This window comes from Astatotilapia calliptera, chromosome 11 (genome assembly GCF_964374335.1).
Source record: "Astatotilapia calliptera chromosome 11, fAstCal68.1, whole genome shotgun sequence".
NCBI classification, from domain to species: Eukaryota; Metazoa; Chordata; class Actinopteri; order Cichliformes; family Cichlidae; genus Astatotilapia; species Astatotilapia calliptera.
In genome coordinates this window covers 14,152,326-14,171,120 of record NC_137432.1, presented here as the reverse complement: position 1 = coordinate 14,171,120, position 18,795 = coordinate 14,152,326, and the positions used below count along the sequence as shown (strand labels likewise).

Sequence of the window (18,795 nt, the reverse complement as noted above, 5' to 3'; positions counted from 1 at the left end):
TGGTCATTCAGGGACCCTTGGGTGTGCCTCGCTCCTCGCCAAAGGAGTGTATATATAATATAAAGAGTTGAAGTACTTACTGTAAACATTGCTGTTTCATTAAACATTAGAAATTGTAGGAGGATGTGTATCTCTGACCACTCAACTCCACTCTACACAAAGAGTGACCACTAATGTACTTAGTTAAGATTGTTATTGGTGTGCTTCTAACTGTGGAGTAGATATTCTGCCATAATTTCTTTTGAAATTGGCCAGCTCTACTTCGACTTTTTTTCTTTTCTTTCTAATGTTTGAAAATGGTTTCTTGACATAATTTGGGGAACTGATTGGTGCTTGGAAAGCAGTGTTGTTGTGATAATAGCCAGAAAATGTCTGAGAGGGAGCAGTTAATCTCAGCCCCAGCTCACACAAGGGACTCTTTTCTGGGCTCATCTTTTAGTTTTGGAGGGCTTTGGACTAGAGGGTGTCTGAGGGCTAGATTTGAGGTGATTAATAAATTTGAGTGTTCAATTTTTAATTTTAATTTTCCATGGATGTCTGCCTCATTCTGCTCTGCATCCATTTGTGGCTGTTTTTCTGTGTACATGTGCAGTAAAGTGCATCTGCAGGACTATACATGTAAAGAATTCAGTTTTTTCGCATAATTACTGTGGTGACTCAGTGGAGCCTTTACTTTACTGTCTTACAACAAAAATTGACTGGTTAACACTTTAGCTGAAATTTGGAACTCAAATGAGGAATCAAATTTGCTTTTAATTGCATTTACAGCTTAAGCTTTTTTCTTTTAGTGTATTTACTGCCACGTTGAAACTCCCTGATGCTGTAATGCTCATACCAAAACAGACTTCCCTCTAGTCACTAAGAGACTGGAATCATTGATTCTAAAAAATAAATACTTAATTTTCAGCCATGGCAATCACTTTTCATCAAGTTAAAAGGTTTGGTTTGTCAAAGTGAAATGAGCATATGTACAGTGGGGCAAAAAAGTATTTAGTCAGCCACCGATTGTGCAAGTTCCCCCACCTAAAATGATGACAGAGGTCAGTAATTTGCACCAGAGGTACACTTCAACTGTGAGAGACAGAATGTGAAAAAAAAATCCATGAATCCACATAGTAGGATTTGTAAAGAATTTATTCGTAAATCAGGGTGGAAAATAAGTATTTGGTCAATAACAAAAATACAACTCAATACTTTGTAATGTAACCCAACCAGTGCAGGGGCCTCCCTACACCCCGGACTCTGCGTTGTGTTAGTTTGTGTTGGATTGGGGTGCACCGCAGAGAGACCAGTCGGACACAGGCGCTCGATTTGTGGCTCGGACCGTGCCGTTTATTCGGAAGCAGGGGCAAACACCACTCCAACTCTGCTGCTGGCCCTTTTTGAATCACAGCAAACACTCCGTGACTATCAACATTGCAAAATACAACAACACATATACACAGAATACACATTAAGTAACAATAACCGTGCCTTCTACAACATTCCACGGTCTCGGCGATGAATACAACACAAAACTGATGCAGTTCGCCACTGGCAGTGCTTACCTTTTTGAATCACAGCAAACACTGAACCAAGATGGCGCCCGCGCGAACAAGAAATCTGAAGTACGGTGTCCTGCAGAGGACAAATGGTCAAAATTGCTAAATTTTACACCATATATGCAGCTCAACAGCGACACCTTGTGACTTATTCCAGTCACTACCTTACATCCGCCCCTCCTTTAAGTGATGGCGTCCCAGTCATCAAACAAAACAAAATAAAACAGAACAGTCTCACTATGTATACAAGAATAACGGTGGTGGAAGATGTGCAGTGTAATGCGAAAATGTCTGTGTTTCCTGCAGCCCTTCTTGCTTTGGCCCTCTGCCACAGCTTCCATCCCCTTTCTATCTTCTCCTGATCCTCCCCTGGTTCGTTAACTCTCGACCCATAAGTCAGTCTCTTAGGGGGATGCCGACTCCTTGGCAAGTTCCTCCTTGGTTCACTTGGTCTGGGAGGTGAGTGGGTGACCCTGACAGTTTCATTCCCCCTCCAATCTTCACTCTCTTGTCCTGTCCCTGTGTCCCTTTCCTCTGGTCCCTTGGGGGCAAGTGATCCATTTGCTGCTTCAGGTGAAACTCCTTCCACACCTCCTTCCAGGCTATCAGCCTCCCCGTCTTCGATCATGTCCGACTCTTCATCCTGTCTGATTACTTCACCAGCCTGCTCTCCACTGTCCTCAATCCCTCCTCCATGAACCTCCTCCACGTCAAGCTCCATTTCCTCTCTTGCCTCCTCTCCCACCTGCTCCACGGGAAGAAACATACACTGCGTGAGTAGGTTGCGGTGGACCACTCTCTCTGTATCACCATTTTCCGATCGCACCACATACACCGGCATGTCTGGCTGTTTCTTCACCACAATGTATGGACGTGACTCCCACTTGTCTCCTAGTTTGCTTCGCCCCTCCACATGACACACTTTAACCAGGACTCTGTCACCCGGGCTGAAGCTTTGACTCTTTGCTTGTCGGTCATAGTATCTTTTCTGGTGACCCTTAGCCTGGCGAGAGGCCTGATTAGCCTGTGCATAAGCCTGTGACAAGCAGTCATGCAGGGTCTGGACATAATCGCTATATCCCCCCGACCCATTAGTGGTTGACAGCCCAAAGACCAAGTCGACAGGGAGCCGTGGATGCCTGCCAAACATCAGGTAGTATGGTGTGTACCCTGTCGAATCATGGCGGGTGCAGTTGTAGGCGTGTGTCATTGCATCCACATATTCGTGCCACCGGGGTTTCAGGTGAGGTTCTAGCGTCCCCAGCATGTTCATGAGGGTGCGGTTAAACCGTTCAGTTGTCCCGTTGCCCTGTGGGTGATAGGGCGTGGTGTGGGTCTTAGTGATGCCGGTGCATTTACACAGCTCCTTCACCACAGCACTTTCAAAATTGCGCCCTTGGTCTGCATGCAGTTTTGCTGGGAAGCCAAACCGACAGAAAAAGTTTCTATACAGCACCCTAGCCACTGTGCTGGCTTTTTGGTCTTTAGTGGGGTATGCTTGCGCATAGCGTGAGAAATGGTCAGTGACCACGAGGACATTTTCGATACCACCTTTTGATTTCTCAAGAGTCAAAAAATCCACACAAACTAGCTCCAAGGGGGCACTGCTGTGGATACTGACCAGGGGGGCCCTGACCCCTGCGGTTGGAGTTTTCCTAAGGCAGCACCTCTCACATTGTTCGCACCAAGCCTTGATTTCCTGGAACATCCGTGGCCAATAAAACCTCTCCCTTATCATGTGCAATGTCCTCTCAAAACCAAGGTGGCCTGAGTCATCGTGGAGAGCAGTCTTCACTGATATACGCAAATCCTCTGGTAGCACCAATTGCTCAATTACTCCCCTTTGGCTGTCTTGGACGCAGCGGTACAGGATGCCATCCCTTACCGCTAACCTTCTCCACTCCTTTAAGAGAAGGCGCACGTGCCCTTCAGCACTCATTCGCTCGCTGCAGCTCGGCTTCTGGTTCATACTCTTATAGTGCAAGACGGGGCCAATAACAAGGTCTTTTTTCTGCCCTGCACGGAGCTCCTGTTTGGTCATGGTGGGCAGGGATTCCATCCCCACATCCCTGTAAGGCTCAGTGGATGTAGGTGGCCCGAGTTCCAGTTCCTCCCCTGTAGGCGTGCCATGGCCAGTGAGGCTTTGAGTATCCTGGGTAGCCTGTGTCACACCATGCCCCTGTTCGTCGACACCCACCCACTGAGGGCATGTCTGTAGGATGTGCATGACCTCCTGGTTAGACATGCGAGAGAGGGCGTCAGCGTTTGTGTTGCTCTGTCCCCTCCGATACTGGACATCGAAATCGAAAGCAGCCAGCCTAGACACCCACCGCTGGCCTGTGGCATCCAGCTTCGCTGATGACATAACATACTTGAGAGGGTTGTTGTCTGTCTGGACAGAGAATCTGCGCCCATAGAGGTGGTCGTAGAATTTGTCGGTGACCGCCCATTTAAGAGCAAGGAACTCGAGTTTGTGTGCAGGATACCTTGTCTCTGCTGGGCTCAAACCTCTACTGGCGAAGGCTATGACCCTCTCAGCTCCACCTTGGATCTGAGCTAGAACGGCGCCCAGACCCTCCCCTGAGGCGTCCGTCTGCAGAACGAAGGGCAAGCTATAGTCAGGATATCCCAGCACTGGAGCGCTTGTCAGCCTTTCTTTTAGGGTCTTAAATGCCTTCTCGTATTCATCTGTCCACAAAAAGGGTGGGTCGGTAGCCAGACTTTTCTTTCCCCTGGGCCTGATAACTCCTGCTACCTCCATTTCTGTCAGCAACCTTCTCACATCCTGCCACTGTGATGGGGGGATCTTACGGTAAGGCAGTCGAAATGGCTTAGAGTCGACCAGAGGGATTTCATGTTGCACAGTCTTTGTATGGCCATAATCCAGGGGGTGCTGTGAGAACACACCCATGTTCCTTTCCACAAGCTCTTTAAGAAGGGAACGCTGGTGCTCGTTTTCGACATTTGCTCCACTTAAATCCACTTCCTGGCTTGCCACAACGTGGTCCATACCCAGGCATGCTTCTCTGCCTCCGCTAATGTGATGGCTGCCCCGCACCCTGTCTGAAAAGTCCACAATACTTTCCACCAGAGATGCCCTGGCCAGATGCGTGTGAGGCTTGATAGTGATAGCATGCTGGGAGAGGTTCATCACTCTTACCGGGGCACATCCTTTCTTTACATCAGCAAGAACTCTGGCGACCAGGATGTCTTGGCTGAGCCGCAGGGAGGGGTGGCCTTCAATTAGGGCTGTATAAGTCTTTCTTTGTGGTCCAGCTTTTATTTTGCACATTAAATCCATCTCTTTCCCTGCTTGAATGTGCACCTTGCGACCAGTATAAACAACAGGGCCCACTGTGTCATCCATATCACACTGGTCAGTGCTCTCAATCTCTAGCAGGGAGGCGTGCCACTCCGGATGAGTCTCCTTGACCTGGAGGAGGAACTGCTGGCCGTAGGTTGCCTGGAGGTGACTTCTGGAGGCACGGAGGACATTAGTTCCCACAAGCAGAGGAACAGAGGAGCGGTACTCTGTGTTAGTGACAACAAAAGCAGGCACACCCTTAAACTCTCTCCCCAACAATTTTAGGTTGATGCGTAGCACACCATGGTAGGTGACACTCTGGCCCCCTGCACCTTCTATGGGTATCTTAGAAGGCTGCAGTTTTTGTTTATGGAGGGTGGGGTGGCTGCGCCAGTACTGATGCGTAATACTGGTTATCTGGGAGCCAGAGTCGATGAGTGCCCTGCACTTCATTCCGTTGACTTCCACCTCCCCCTCATTCCTGGGACCAACTAGGGGAGTGCTCTCTCCTCCGTCACCTTTGTTCACCTGCAGTGTGGGGACTTGCTGCTCGCCCATGGTTGCCCCGGCGACCATGGGCTTTATCTGTTTAAAGGCTGAGCTGAGTAAGTGTTTCCCTCCATGGGGGTCACAGGCTGAGGATCGTGTGCCCACGTCTGTTCAGGCCCCGGGAGCACTGCTCTGCAAACCCGGGCTATATGTCCTTGCTTCCCACACCGGTAGCATGTGACCACTGACATTGGGGTTGTAGCCCCAGGTGGTGGTCGGACTCTCAGTGGAGTGGCAGAGGATGGAGCATAAATTCTCGATTCAAGGTGGGTCAACTTGGCCATCTGCTCCTCCTGGCTCAATGCTAATTTCTTGACCATCTCTGCTAGCTCTGACCACTCTGAGGAATGTTTAGCCTTTTCTGCCTTCACATTCACACTACACTCTGATGCCACTTGTACCTGGGCATAAGTTTTCTTTGATTTGTTTTGAGGCTGGAATCTCTTTGTTTCTTTTGCTAAATTTCGGAGCTCAGCCTGCAGCTCACGGAAACTCAAAAGCCGGGGCTTCATTGGCGAGATCCTCGCATACACATCCTCATCATTAATCCCCCGTATGAACTGCCGGGTGAGTTTACTGTCACGGTCAGGAAAAGGCTTGCCTCCTCTTTGGTTTTCTTCCACAGCTCGCAGTGTTGCCTCCAGTGCTATAGCATATGAACAGGCAGACTCCCCAGACCTCTGAACACGCTCATAGAAGTCCGCTAGTAGATCTGAGGAGCTCTGTGTGTCGCCGTACTCTGCTCTCAGTTCTTCGAATGCCCTTTCAGGTGTTTGGTCATGGAGAGGTAGATTCAGGACCAGCTTTCGGGCTTCACCAGTTAGGTGACGCACCACCGTGGAAAAGCGGAGGTGAATGGGGAGCTCTATTGCCTCAAGAAGATACTGCATGTCACGAATCCAGTCCTCTACATGCACCTTGCTGTCAGCACTGCCAGTGAAGACTTGGACATTTTTCACTTGATGAGTCTGTATAAAACCACCGTAGGCAGCTAATGGGGGGTTAGCGTTGGCTGCAGCCCGGCCCGGAGCGCTTAAAGATGTATGCACCTGCTGGGGGGGTATGCCAGGGTGTCCACTAACTTGGGGGTCTAAAGCAGAGGTTGGTACGTGCATTGAGGCATGGGTGCCGGGTGGGGCTATAAAACCTCCATGGGTCATATTCACGATAGGGGGCATGACAGTGTTGGGGCTTATAGCAGATGAGTGGAGGGGGGCTCGAGAGTCGTGGACAGCAGCTAGTGGCATGTGGGGCAAACGGGGCGTCAGCCCATGCTTTGAACTTTCAAGGGTCTGCTCGGCTGCAGAGGGATTATTCATTATGCCCACTCCCTGCACTGTTAGGGGGCTTGGCATGGCGGCTTGGGGGGCAGGTGTGGAATACAGATGGCTGGTGTATGCTTGGGGGCTGAATGAAACGGTCATCGTTGGGTAAGGAGTGTTAAGTGATTGGTTCAGGGTGGGATGCTGGGTACTGTGCACCGCTGGGTAGTTGGGATATGAGGCAACATGGGGTGCCGGTGTAGCAGTGGGCCCATGGACACTGGCCTGAGGGGAAAAAGCAGGGGGCATAGTTATCTGTACATCTGGCCGAAACACTGGAGGGGCTGTAGTTAGAGGGCTGTGGTTGGACTGGCTTGTCTGGTTGGTTGGCACTGACCTTGGGCGAATTTCAGATAGGTGTGAGGGCACCTGCATTTGGCCTCCATAGGGTGGCAGTGGTGGGGCATGAGCTGGAGCCACGCCAAGATCAGTCTGGGGTGAAAGCATGGTTGGTGGTGAGGTCTGTTGTGTGCCCAGCCCAGAGTCGGTGAGGTCCCTGATTGGGGTGTGATACTGTAACCGCTGGCCAGTGAAGCTGGGGAACTGGGTGACCAGCTTCGACTTCACTGATGACTGTTGGTCCACTGTACTGGCGCTAGCTGTAGCCCCTTCATTCAAAAGGTGAGGCTGTGCCCTCTTTGGAGTGTCTGCAAAGTCTCTCAACATTTTCACTGTCCTGTATCTCTAATTTAGCTGCACCAGAAAATGTGTGTGGGCTACTTGTAGTATGCTTAACTGTGAGTAAGTACAATATATTTCTAGTAAAATAGAACACAACACAGATGTATGACAACTATCATTCTATAACGCAGAAAAAAAAAGAATTCACAAAAAAACAGCATTAAACTCAGAGCGTAGTTAAACAACTATCTTCAGCACAGAGGTTGTGAATGACACAAATCAGCAGCAATTGCTTAACCGTATTCAATGATTATCATTATAGACAGGGAACATCATTTAGCATTCTTTCTACAATTCAAGTCTCTGAGTCTTTTTTTTTTTCTTTCAGGGACAGAAACCCTCAAATGAAACCACCCCAAGATTTCACTTTCAAAGGATATGCCTGGGGAGATGAAAGTCCCAGTAATACAGCTGCACAGGCAGTTATATACTTAGTTCAGCACCCCATCAGATGGCGACACCTCTTACTATGGCTGCGTAGCTGGGGGGTGTCGGCATTGCTTTCTCTTCGGTCTCGAAGTGCCACAAATCCGGGTCACGGCACCAAAGATGTAACCCAACCAGTGCAGGGGCCTCCCTACACCCCGGACTCTGCGTTGTGTTAGTTTGTGTTGGATTGGGGTGCACCGCAGAGAGACCAGTCGGACACAGGCGCTCGATTTGTGGCTCGGACCGTGCCGTTTATTCGGAAGCAGGGGCAAACACCACTCCAACTCTGCTGCTGGCCCTTTTTGAATCACAGCAAACACTCCGTGACTATCAACATTGCAAAATACAACAACACATATACACAGAATACACATTAAGTAACAATAACCGTGCCTTCTACAACATTCCACGGTCTCGGCGATGAATACAACACAAAACTGATGCAGTTCGCCACTGGCAGTGCTTACCTTTTTGAATCACAGCAAACACTGAACCAAGATGGCGCCCGCGCGAACAAGAAATCTGAAGTACGGTGTCCTGCAGAGGACAAATGGTCAAAATTGCTAAATTTTACACCATATATGCAGCTCAACAGCGACACCTTGTGACTTATTCCAGTCACTACCTTACAGTAACATAACCTTTGTTGGCAATAACAGAGGTCAAACGTTTACTATAGGTCTTTACCAGGTTTGCACACACAGTAGCTGGTATTTTGGCCCATTCCTCCATGCAGATCTTCTCGAGAGCAGTGATGTTTTGGGGCTGTCGCCGAGCAACACGGACTTTCAACTCCCGCCACAGATTTTCTATGGGGTTGAGGTCTGGAGACTGGCTAGGCCACTCCAGGACTTTCAAATGCTTCTTACGGAGCCACTCCTTTGTTGCCCGGGCGGTGTGTTTTGGATCATTGTCATGTTGGAAGACCCAGCCTCGTTTCATCTTCAAAGTTCTCACTGATGGAAGGAGGTTTTGGCTCAAAATCTCACGATACATGGCCCCATTCATTCTGTCCTTAACACGGATCAGTCGTCCTGTCCCCTTGGCAGAAAAACAGCCCCATAGCATGATGTTTCCACCCCCATGCTTCACAGTAGGTATGGTGTTCTTGGGATGCAACTCAGTATTCTTCTTCCTCCAAACACGACGAGTTGAGTTTATACCAAAAAGTTCTACTTTGGTTTCATCTGACCACATGACATTCTCCCAATCCTCTGCTGTATCATCCATGTGCTCTCTGGCAAACTTCAGACGGGCCTGGACATGCACTGGCTTCAGCAGCGGAACACGTCTGGCACTGCGGGATTTGATTCCCTGCCGTTGTAGTGTGTTACTGATGGTGACCTTTGTTACTTTGGTCCCAGCTCTCTGCAGGTCATTCACCAGGTCCCCCCGTGTGGTTCTGGGATCTTTGCTCACCGTTATCATGATCATTTTGACCCCACGGGATGAGATCTTGCGTGGAGCCCCAGATCGAGGGAGATTATCAGTGGTCTTGTATGTCTTCCATTTTCTGATGATTGCTCCCACAGTTGATTTTTCCACACCAAGCTGCTTGCCTATTGTAGATTCACTCTTCCCAGTCTGGTGCAGGTCTACAATACTTTTCCTGGTGTCCTTCAAAAGCTCTTTGGTCTTGGCCATGGCGGAGTTTGGAGTCTGACTGTTTGAGGCTGTGGACAGGTGTCTTTTATACAGATGATGAGTTCAAACAGGTGCCATTCATACAGGTAACGAGTGGGGGACAGAAAAGCTTCTTACAGAAGACGTTACAGGTCTGTGAGAGCCAGAGATTTTCCTTGTTTGAGGTGACCAAATACTTATTTTCCACCCTGGTTTACGAATAAATTCTTTACAAATCCTACCATGTGAATTCATGGATTTTTTTTTTTTCACATTCTGTCTCTCACAGTTGAAGTGTACCTCTGGTGCAAATTACTGACCTCTGTCATCATTTTAAGTGGGGGAACTTGCACAATCGGTGGCTGACTAAATACTTTTTTGCCCCACTGTATGTTCAATAGTACAGTGGTTTAGGTGGAAGATTTTAATTTATCATGGGTCATCCATAAACAATATTTAGTGACCTTTTTTATTAATGTGCCTATGCACATGCTGACATAGATGCCATGGTACTTACATGGTCATGTTTAGTGCCACAAATGAGAGAAATTAGCCTTATGATAAAATATTGATATTACCAGTGGCCATATTGGCAGGAATGTATTGATTGTCTTGTTTTTGTTTGTCTGATTTTTACTATATACTGATATGTGATTTGTCAGATAATGTAACTTTAAAGCCTTTGCAGATTTGTCATCACTGTCTAGGGCCCATCATAAGCATTGAAGTTTATTGGTTTCCCTTGTTGAGTCATTTCTCTAGAGTCCCCTCTGAACTTTCTGTTAACTATGTACAAGCAGAAGGGAGAGACGCATTACCAGTGAGACTTACAAAACAAGTAGTTTCTGATTTGTAGTTTCATCATATCAGGCATCATTTTTTTGAGTCCTGGACATTGGCAGATTCTTGATGGAGTTTAAAAAATGGCTTCATCAAAGTAGAATCTACTGGGGGTGTATAAATGGCACAGAGATCTAGCTATGTGCTATTTGTCAGTGATGCCCAGGGCTTATTCTTATTTACCATGGTTTACTGTCGACATCTTACGCCAGAGAACTGTTTTATACCACACCAGTTGTCTTCTGGCTCTTTGCTGCTACTGGGATGGCTGTAGCTCAGGCAGTAGAGCAGGTCATCTACTGATCATCTACTGATACTGGTGGTTTGATTCCTGGCTTCCCCTAGTCTGCATGCCTCTTGGTCAAGATACTAACCCCAAATTGCTCTCCGATGCATCCCTCGGAGTATGAATGTGTGTGTGAATGTTAGTTAGAAAGCACTAAGAAAATGTGCTTGTTTGAATCGGTGAATGCACATGTTGTGTAAAGTGCTTTGAGTGCTCAGAAGAGTAGAAAAGCGCTAAAAGAACCAGTCTATTTACCATTTACCGAGTCATCACAGCGATATACAAAATGGACGACTTTGGCATCGCAGTTTCTCTTTAGTGAATTGTTAAAAACCAATGATGAGTGGAAAAAAATCAGCTACTAATGACAAGGATAACAAAAAGCATTATATAAATAATCTTTGTGTCTGTAGTCGTGTGTCCATCTATAGACGCAGCAGAGGTGTTTTGTGTGTTTCTGCAAGTGTGCTTTTTTTTTTTTTTTTTTAAACCATGTTTATGCGAGGACTCAGCAAGGGGTCTCTTTTATGATATTTTGTGTGTGTGTGTGGGGGGGGGGGGGGGGGGTTTGTTTGTTTTTTTTTCCTTCTTTTGGTGCATCTGTGTTTGTGTTTGTCCTTATGTTATAGTGATGCTAACAGATGACCAATAAAAGATTTTTTTCTCTGGTGTGTGTGTGTGTGTGTGTGTGTGTGTGTGTGTGTGTTTTCTCAGCAGGGGTCCTCTCACTGATATTCTGCTAATCAGAGTTTTGGGGCTGGGCTTAGTTACCATGGTAGCTGCTATATGCTTTCATTACTCTTCAATAGACACACTCGTCTGTCTCTCTTCCTGTCTCACTGTTCTTTCTTCCTGTCCTGTTTGTTTCTCTTTTGTCTTTCTACAGTGAGTCTGTCATTGTCCTTCAGCCGTCAAATAGAATTAAATGAAAAATAAATGTTTTGTTTTAATGTTACTAATGCATGTTTCTTGCTTTCTTAATGTGAGATAGAGAAGCTGTGCTTTCAAAATCCACTACACATGATCTTCCCCAGATTTTCTGGGAGTTTTGCCACAAAAGCTTGAACTGTGAAGGGTTATAGGAAAGCAATGAATTTTAAAAGCTCACAGCAATCCTTAAGAAGACATATTCAGAGGGCAATGGCTCAACAAAGACATTTCTGGATTTCTAAATATCCTTTGTAAAAAAGAAAAAAAAAGTTTGGACTGACTGTGTTGTGTAATTATGTTAAGACTGATTTTGATTAAAGTTAAATAAAGTTGATTAAAGTGGCACGTCTGGATACTCTTATGGGTAAACAATATAAAAGTCTTGTTTCCTAGAGATATTTGGTGAATGTGTTTTTAGATGCTGTGATAATCTGTGCCTCACATTGTTAGTATAAGATATGTGATCCATTAATCTGAATTTAGCCGTGCAACAAACTGACAAACTATCCAGGTGTGCCCCCGCCTTTCACGCTATGACAGCTGGGATTGAAATCTGGTGTACTGATTTATAAGTCAGTCTCCTCTGTCACCGCTTTATGGGCTTGTATTACCTATTAATTCTGGCTGAGTCTTCAGTCTTCTATAAGGCTAATAGTCCACCGCAGTAACTGGTCATCGCACTGTTTATTGTGTGTGTGTGTGTGTGTGTGTGTGTCTGCGTTGTTGTTTATGTGTGTTAATTAAGTGCATGGGTTTGTATTTCCTTGTGTGCATTGATGTGCATAGTTTTCACCTGAAGTGCTGATGCTGAGATAATTGTAAGGTGTTCTCTGGGAATTATTTTTTATATGTCTTCATGTAGGCTTTTTTTTTCTCTACCTCTCCCCTCTCCCTGAGTACAGCTGCTTGACCAGTTTCTAACACACTCCAGCATATTAATTCCCAACCTTTTCCATTTAGAAATTGTTAGTGGTTTGATCTCACTAAGGGAGTGAGAGAGAAGATTGGAAAATGGCAAAATACAATTGCTTGAGTGTAACTGTAGTGCTGTAATAGAATCACAGCAGGCAAATTTAAAATGGAAGAGAAGGAGAAAATGTGTTCAACAATACAGAAATGATACAAAACTGGGAGAGAATGGAAACAATGGAAAAAATAAAGAAGAAAGCAGGAACAAAAGAGGAATGAGGCAGAACTTGCATCAGATCACAGAGGGGGAAAAGCTGGCAGTAATGCTAATGTCAGGAAGCAGCCAGCCAGAAAGGCTGTGTTTGCATATAATTAAGTCTGTGTGTGTGTGTTTACATCTGAGTTCAATGGGATTTTTTTTTTTTTTTGTATTTAATGTATATCCCATCCATGCTTCTGTTTTCTTAACTCTGCCCCCCTGAACTGGATGAATAGAGGGCCTTGAGCATATCCATCCTCTAAGTCATGAAATACACCCTGGACATGTTTCCAGCCTTTCACAGGGCTATAGATAAACCAATTATGTCTTATTCCAGCAGCTAATAATCTTGTCCTTACTTAAAAGGTAAACCATAATATTATATTTTAACTCCATACACAAAGTATTTTGTTACACATTTTTGCTGTTTGTTTGTTTTTTAACATTATGCAACTTATACAACAGTTTATTGCCCAAGGAGTATTTGATGTGAGAGCAGTGTCCCTACTGTAAAAACCAACCTCAGTGCTGTAAACCTGTTGACCTCATCACTCATTTTTTCTCAAAGTCAAGCTTTGACTGGTGGATTTGTTTGGGAAGATCCAACCTGAGCATCACTCTGGGTCCTGCAGCCTTTCACTACTGGCTTTGTGTTAACCTCATAGAAGAAGTGACAATATTGCATTTGCAGGTTCTTTCAAAGAACATCAGTGGATAATTGTTCAGCTTTACTAAAACAAACAGTTGTTAAATGTTTTTCAGGTTAGCATGACATTGTTGCCGTTTTAGTCATCAAATTCTAAATAATATGCATGTCTTCGTTCCTCAAAAGTTGTAGACCAGGTTTTTGTTGACTACAACACAGGCAGCTCCTGGTAGATTTGGACTATAATCCTACACAGTGGGACAGCTTTGCAGGCTTTGAAATTATGATCTCTGTAATAGTGGCCTTAGTGACTTTGACAAAATCAATTTTCCTGTTTTTCCTTAATATTTTTAGTTGATTGCGTTCATAAATTAGATATTTGGTTTTAGCTAAGCTTTTTGTATTTGCTACCTCAACTTAAAAATAATGTTAGAATATAAGAGTTTTGAAGTTGAAATTTTTATGTGCTAGCAGAGCATTGCCATGCTTCTGGTGATGTCTCTGGGTAATACAGATGCCCCTGGCTTGTATTAAAAAATAGAATATGTCCAGCCCTAGGGAAATATATAAATGTAAAATGAATTGTAATTTTATTGTGCAGATAGTTTTTTTTTTTAAAATTATTATTATTATTATTATTATTATTGTTTTTTAAATTTTCATGTGATTGAACTTTAATTGAAAATAGAAGTACTATTGAAAGTGTTTGTCATGCTCTTTGCAGGCTGTGTCCACACTAACAGACCTGCTGAGGGATAATCTAAGGAACAGTAAAATAAAACGGCTCCTGCTGCCACCACTCGCGGAGTTCCTCTACCTCATCTCCTCTCAGGTACACTTTGAATGTCAGAAGCCAACGTGAAGAGACATTTTTAAAGAGATAGATATGTTGCAGTTTATTGAAACATGATTATGTTTCCAAACACGTCTATAGAAGTCGGTCCACATGCATACTTGCTTTAGGCATGAAAAGGACACTCATTGCAGGAGGTTGCATAAGTGGCAAGAACATTACTCGTTTTTTTTAACACTCATTCTTTGTGAAGTAGATTTTTCCTTGATTAGAAGAGGTATAACAGAAGAGGAACTGTTAATAGAAATGTTATTTGGCATTTTTGTCAAGAAGAAACCAGCAGATTGGGGCAGGTGCATTTCTTACTATTTGATTTTATTCTTTTTTTTACCGTTAACCTGCGATTAAAGTCTGTTTTCCATACACCATTGTTAAGACTAATTCATGAAGGTCTTTAATTAGTCTCAGACAAATTCTACAAGCAGTAAGGAATACAATGAAAGAAATGATTCACTGGCTGCTCACCTTGCTGTTAACTTTAAGTGGCTGTGAATGTGTCATATCATCTTTCGCCAATAGTTCAGCAGTGAAATTGATTTCTTCAGTTAATAAGTAAAAATGAACACAGAATTGATGTCACAAGTAAGACTGTTTGTTATTTCTTCAGTGGTAATGTTCAGCTTTAGGTGAAATGAATGAAAGTACTCTGTCATCAGGTAATGGACTTTATATCTACACACTAACTAAATTCAGTTGAAATTTAATTGACCCCCAGCCCTGAGAATTAGAGCGAAGGGGGCCTTGTTTGACTTCATTACCAGGGGCACTACAATTTATTGCCAGTTAACCTAATTTACCCAGGCAGGTCAATTAAGCATAAGATTTTTATTTACTCAACTGATGGATAACCTTTAAAAATCAATCCACCCACCTGATTGCACACATTATTCTCTGAAACCTTAAACAATCTCATTGCTGTGTCGAAGCTCCTAATAAATTGACTCTTAAGCTCCTGCAGGAATTGTGTTTGTCGACTGATGCAAATGTGTTCTATCTCCCACAGAAATCATCTAACCAGCAATTTAAACGTATACATTTTCATTTAGTTATAGTAAAAAATGATCTTATATCAACTTACCATCCCTAAGATGCTCTGTAATGTAGTGTCTTTAGTGTTACTGAAATTTTAGTGCATATATATATATATATATATATGTATATTAGAGCTGCCACAAACGATTATTTTGATAGTCGACTAGTCACCGATTATTTTTGCGATTAGTCGACTAATCAGATCATCATCCATTGGACGTAAAACGTACAGCTTATTGCACCAGCAGCATCTGCTCTTATATAACTATCATTAGCTTACAGCTTTAAGTGTTTAAGGTATGTGCTAACTAAAAATAAAGACAAGATGATAGTTTATAAAATTTTAATGAAATTTGCAGATTGTTTCGGTGAAGTTTAATAAACTCCTTGCTATCTAAAATATAACAGGACACCGGAGTAAATTCTCGAGCATCTCACACTTCTGATAATCAGCTGTCTGCTTGACGTTTATTCAGCTGTGTAAAAACTTTAATCTCAGCCAAACCGATTTCCTCAGGAACAAATAAAATACTAAAAAAAGCCAAACAATAACATGTTTAAGTTATCTAAGTGACTCATATATATTTAACCTAAGTAGCGAAAGACGGCGGTGGGTTTGAAAACGATTTGCCGGGAGTCCGGTGTTCTCACGGCTCTAGTTAGCCTAGCCCCCGGCTAACTATCGAGCTAGTGGGTAACAGACGTCTCCGAAAACGTCGGAGCGCTTTTGAAAATATGTGGTGTCTTGATAAACTGAGCAGATATTTGAGGTTTACACAGCTACATTCTCGCCTGAAAATATGTTAAACGTTTATTTTGTGACCCAGAAAGAATAATAAGAGTAATATTAAAACTAACTAGCTGCCGCCATTGTTGGAAACTGAGCTGGGCCGCGCTATGAATTCTGGGAAACTGCTTCTTCTTCTTCGGGGTTTAACGGCAGCTGGCATCCTTGTACATGCTGTGCTGCCATCTTCTGTTCCAGTCCGTTATTACACTCTTAAATCCTGCTACTTATTCCTGCGTCTTTTGTGATCTTACAAAGCTTCAAACGACGCGTTGACTATTAAATCAGTCGTCGACGATTTTGATAGTCGACGTAATCGTGACTAGTCGACTAATCGTGGCAGCCCTAATGTATATATATATGTATGTATGTATGTATATATATGTACAGTGGGGCAAAAAAGTATTTAGTCAGCCACCGATTGTGCAAGTTCCCCCACCTAAAATGATGACAGAGGTCAGTAATTTGCACCAGAGGTACACTTCAACTGTGAGAGACAGAATGTGGAAAAAAAAATCCATGAATCCACATGGTAGGATTTGTAAAGAATTTATTCGTAAATCAGGGTGGAAAATAAGTATTTGGTCAATAACAAAAATACAACTCAATACTTTGTAACATAACCTTTGTTGGCAATAACAGAGGTCAAACGTTTACTATAGGTCTTTACCAGGTTTGCACACACAGTAGCTGGTATTTTGGCCCATTCCTCCATGCAGATCTTCTCGAGAGCAGTGATGTTTTGGGGCTGTCGCCGAGCAACACGGACTTTCAACTCCCGCCACAGATTTTCTATGGGGTTGAGGTCTGGAGACTGGCTAGGCCACTCCAGGACTTTCAAATGCTTCTTACGGAGCCACTCCTTTGTTGCCCGGGCGGTGTGTTTTGGATCATTGTCATGTTGGAAGACCCAGCCTCGTTTCATCTTCAAAGTTCTCACTGATGGAAGGAGGTTTTGGCTCAAAATCTCACGATACATGGCCCCATTCATTCTGTCCTTAACACGGATCAGTCGTCCTGTCCCCTTGGCAGAAAAACACCCCCATGCTTCACAGTAGGTATGGTGTTCTTGGGATGCAACTCAGTATTCTTCTTCCTCCAAACACGACGAGTTGAGTTTATACCAAAAAGTTCTACTTTGGTTTCATCTGACCACATGACATTCTCCCAATCCTCTGCTGTATCATCCATGTGCTCTCTGGCAAACTTCAGACGGGCCTGGACATGCACTGGCTTCAGCAGCGGAACACGTCTGGCACTGCGGGATTTGATTCCCTGCCGTTGTAGTGTGTTACTGATGGTGACCTTTGTTACTTTGGTCCCAGCTCTCTGCAGGTCATTCACCAGGTCCCCCCGTGTGGTTCTGGGATCTTTGCTCACCGTTCTCATGATCATTTTGACCCCACGGGATGAGATCTTGCGTGGAGCCCCAGATGGAGGGAGATTATCAGTGGTCTTGTATGTCTTCCATTTTCTGATGATTGCTCCCACAGTTGATTTTTTCACACCAAGCTGCTTGCCTATTGTAGATTCACTCTTCCCAGTCTGGTGCAGGTCTACAATACTTTTCCTGGTGTCCTTCCAAAGCTCTTTGGTCTTGGCCATGGCGGAGTTTGGAGTCTGACTGTTTGAGGCTGTGGACAGGTGTCTTTTATACAGATGATGAGTTCAAACAGGTGCCATTCATACAGGTAACGAGTGGGGGACAGAAAAGCTTCTTACAGAAGACGTTACAGGTCTGTGAGAGCCAGAGATTTTCCTTGTTTGAGGTGACCAAATACTTATTTTCCACCCTGATTTACGAATAAATTCTTTACAAATCCTACCATGTGGATTCATGGATTTTTTTTCCACATTCTGTCTCTCACAGTTGAAGTGTACCTCTGGTGCAAATTACTGACCTCTGTCATCATTTTAAGTGGGGGAACTTGCACAATCGGTGGCTGACTAAATACTTTTTTGCCCCACTGTATGTATGTATGTATGTATGTATGTATATATATATATATATGTATGTATGTATGTATGTATGTATATATATATATATATATATATATATATATATATATATATATATATATGTGTATGTGTGTATGTATGTATGTATGTGTATGTATGTGTATATATATATATATATATATATATATATATATATATATATATTAGGGGTGCAACGATACACAAAATTCACGGTTCGGTTCGGTTCGATACTTTGGTGTCACGGTTCGATATTTTTTCGATACAAAAAAAATGTTCATGCCTTTTTAATTTGTCATTTATTAAAATTATAAATATATATTTTAACTCAAAAGTACAGTTTTTAAATTTAACCCTAACCCTTGTGCGTGTTTTTTATTTTGACAGCGAATGCGCACCTGCGGACCACTTATGTGCAGCCCTGGTTATTTAGCTCGTCATATTGCAGCCACAGAAATTCTTTTGTCCATGAAACCATAAAGCTGCACTTTCTTTTTGCCTTATAGTCTGATTTGTCATAACTTCTCCGTTTTGTGGTAAGCTTTTCTTTGGCTGTCACTTCTTCACCCTGACCTGTCTTATTTGGCTCAGCAGAACTAAAATATATATACTGCTGCTTTTACACAAGCACTCACATAAGCTCAGCGATTCTCTGCTCGATCAACCTCTCACATGTTTAAGCTTGCTGCGGGAGATTTCACTTGTCATGTTTGCATAGTAAGCTAACGATTAATAAGACGATGTCAGAGGAATTGGTGCACAAATTATCATCACTCACAGATCAGTGCTGTCGCTCTCTATACACAGTTCGCACGATTGCAAAGTGA

At 43.8% G+C, this 18,795-nt stretch overlaps 1 protein-coding gene across 3 annotated transcripts in view; it reads left to right on the top strand.

The window, feature by feature from the left end:
- The window catches only part of ulk4 (unc-51 like kinase 4), a 102,234-nt gene that overhangs the window by 9,010 nt on the left and 74,429 nt on the right, over positions 1-18,795 (top strand). For all 3 annotated transcript variants that reach the window (XM_026185486.2, XM_026185490.2, XM_026185485.2), the window contains one exon: positions 14,044-14,151. In XM_026185486.2, coding sequence (XP_026041271.2) covers positions 14,044-14,151 — 108 coding nt within the window. The remainder of the gene's footprint in view (positions 1-14,043; positions 14,152-18,795) is intronic.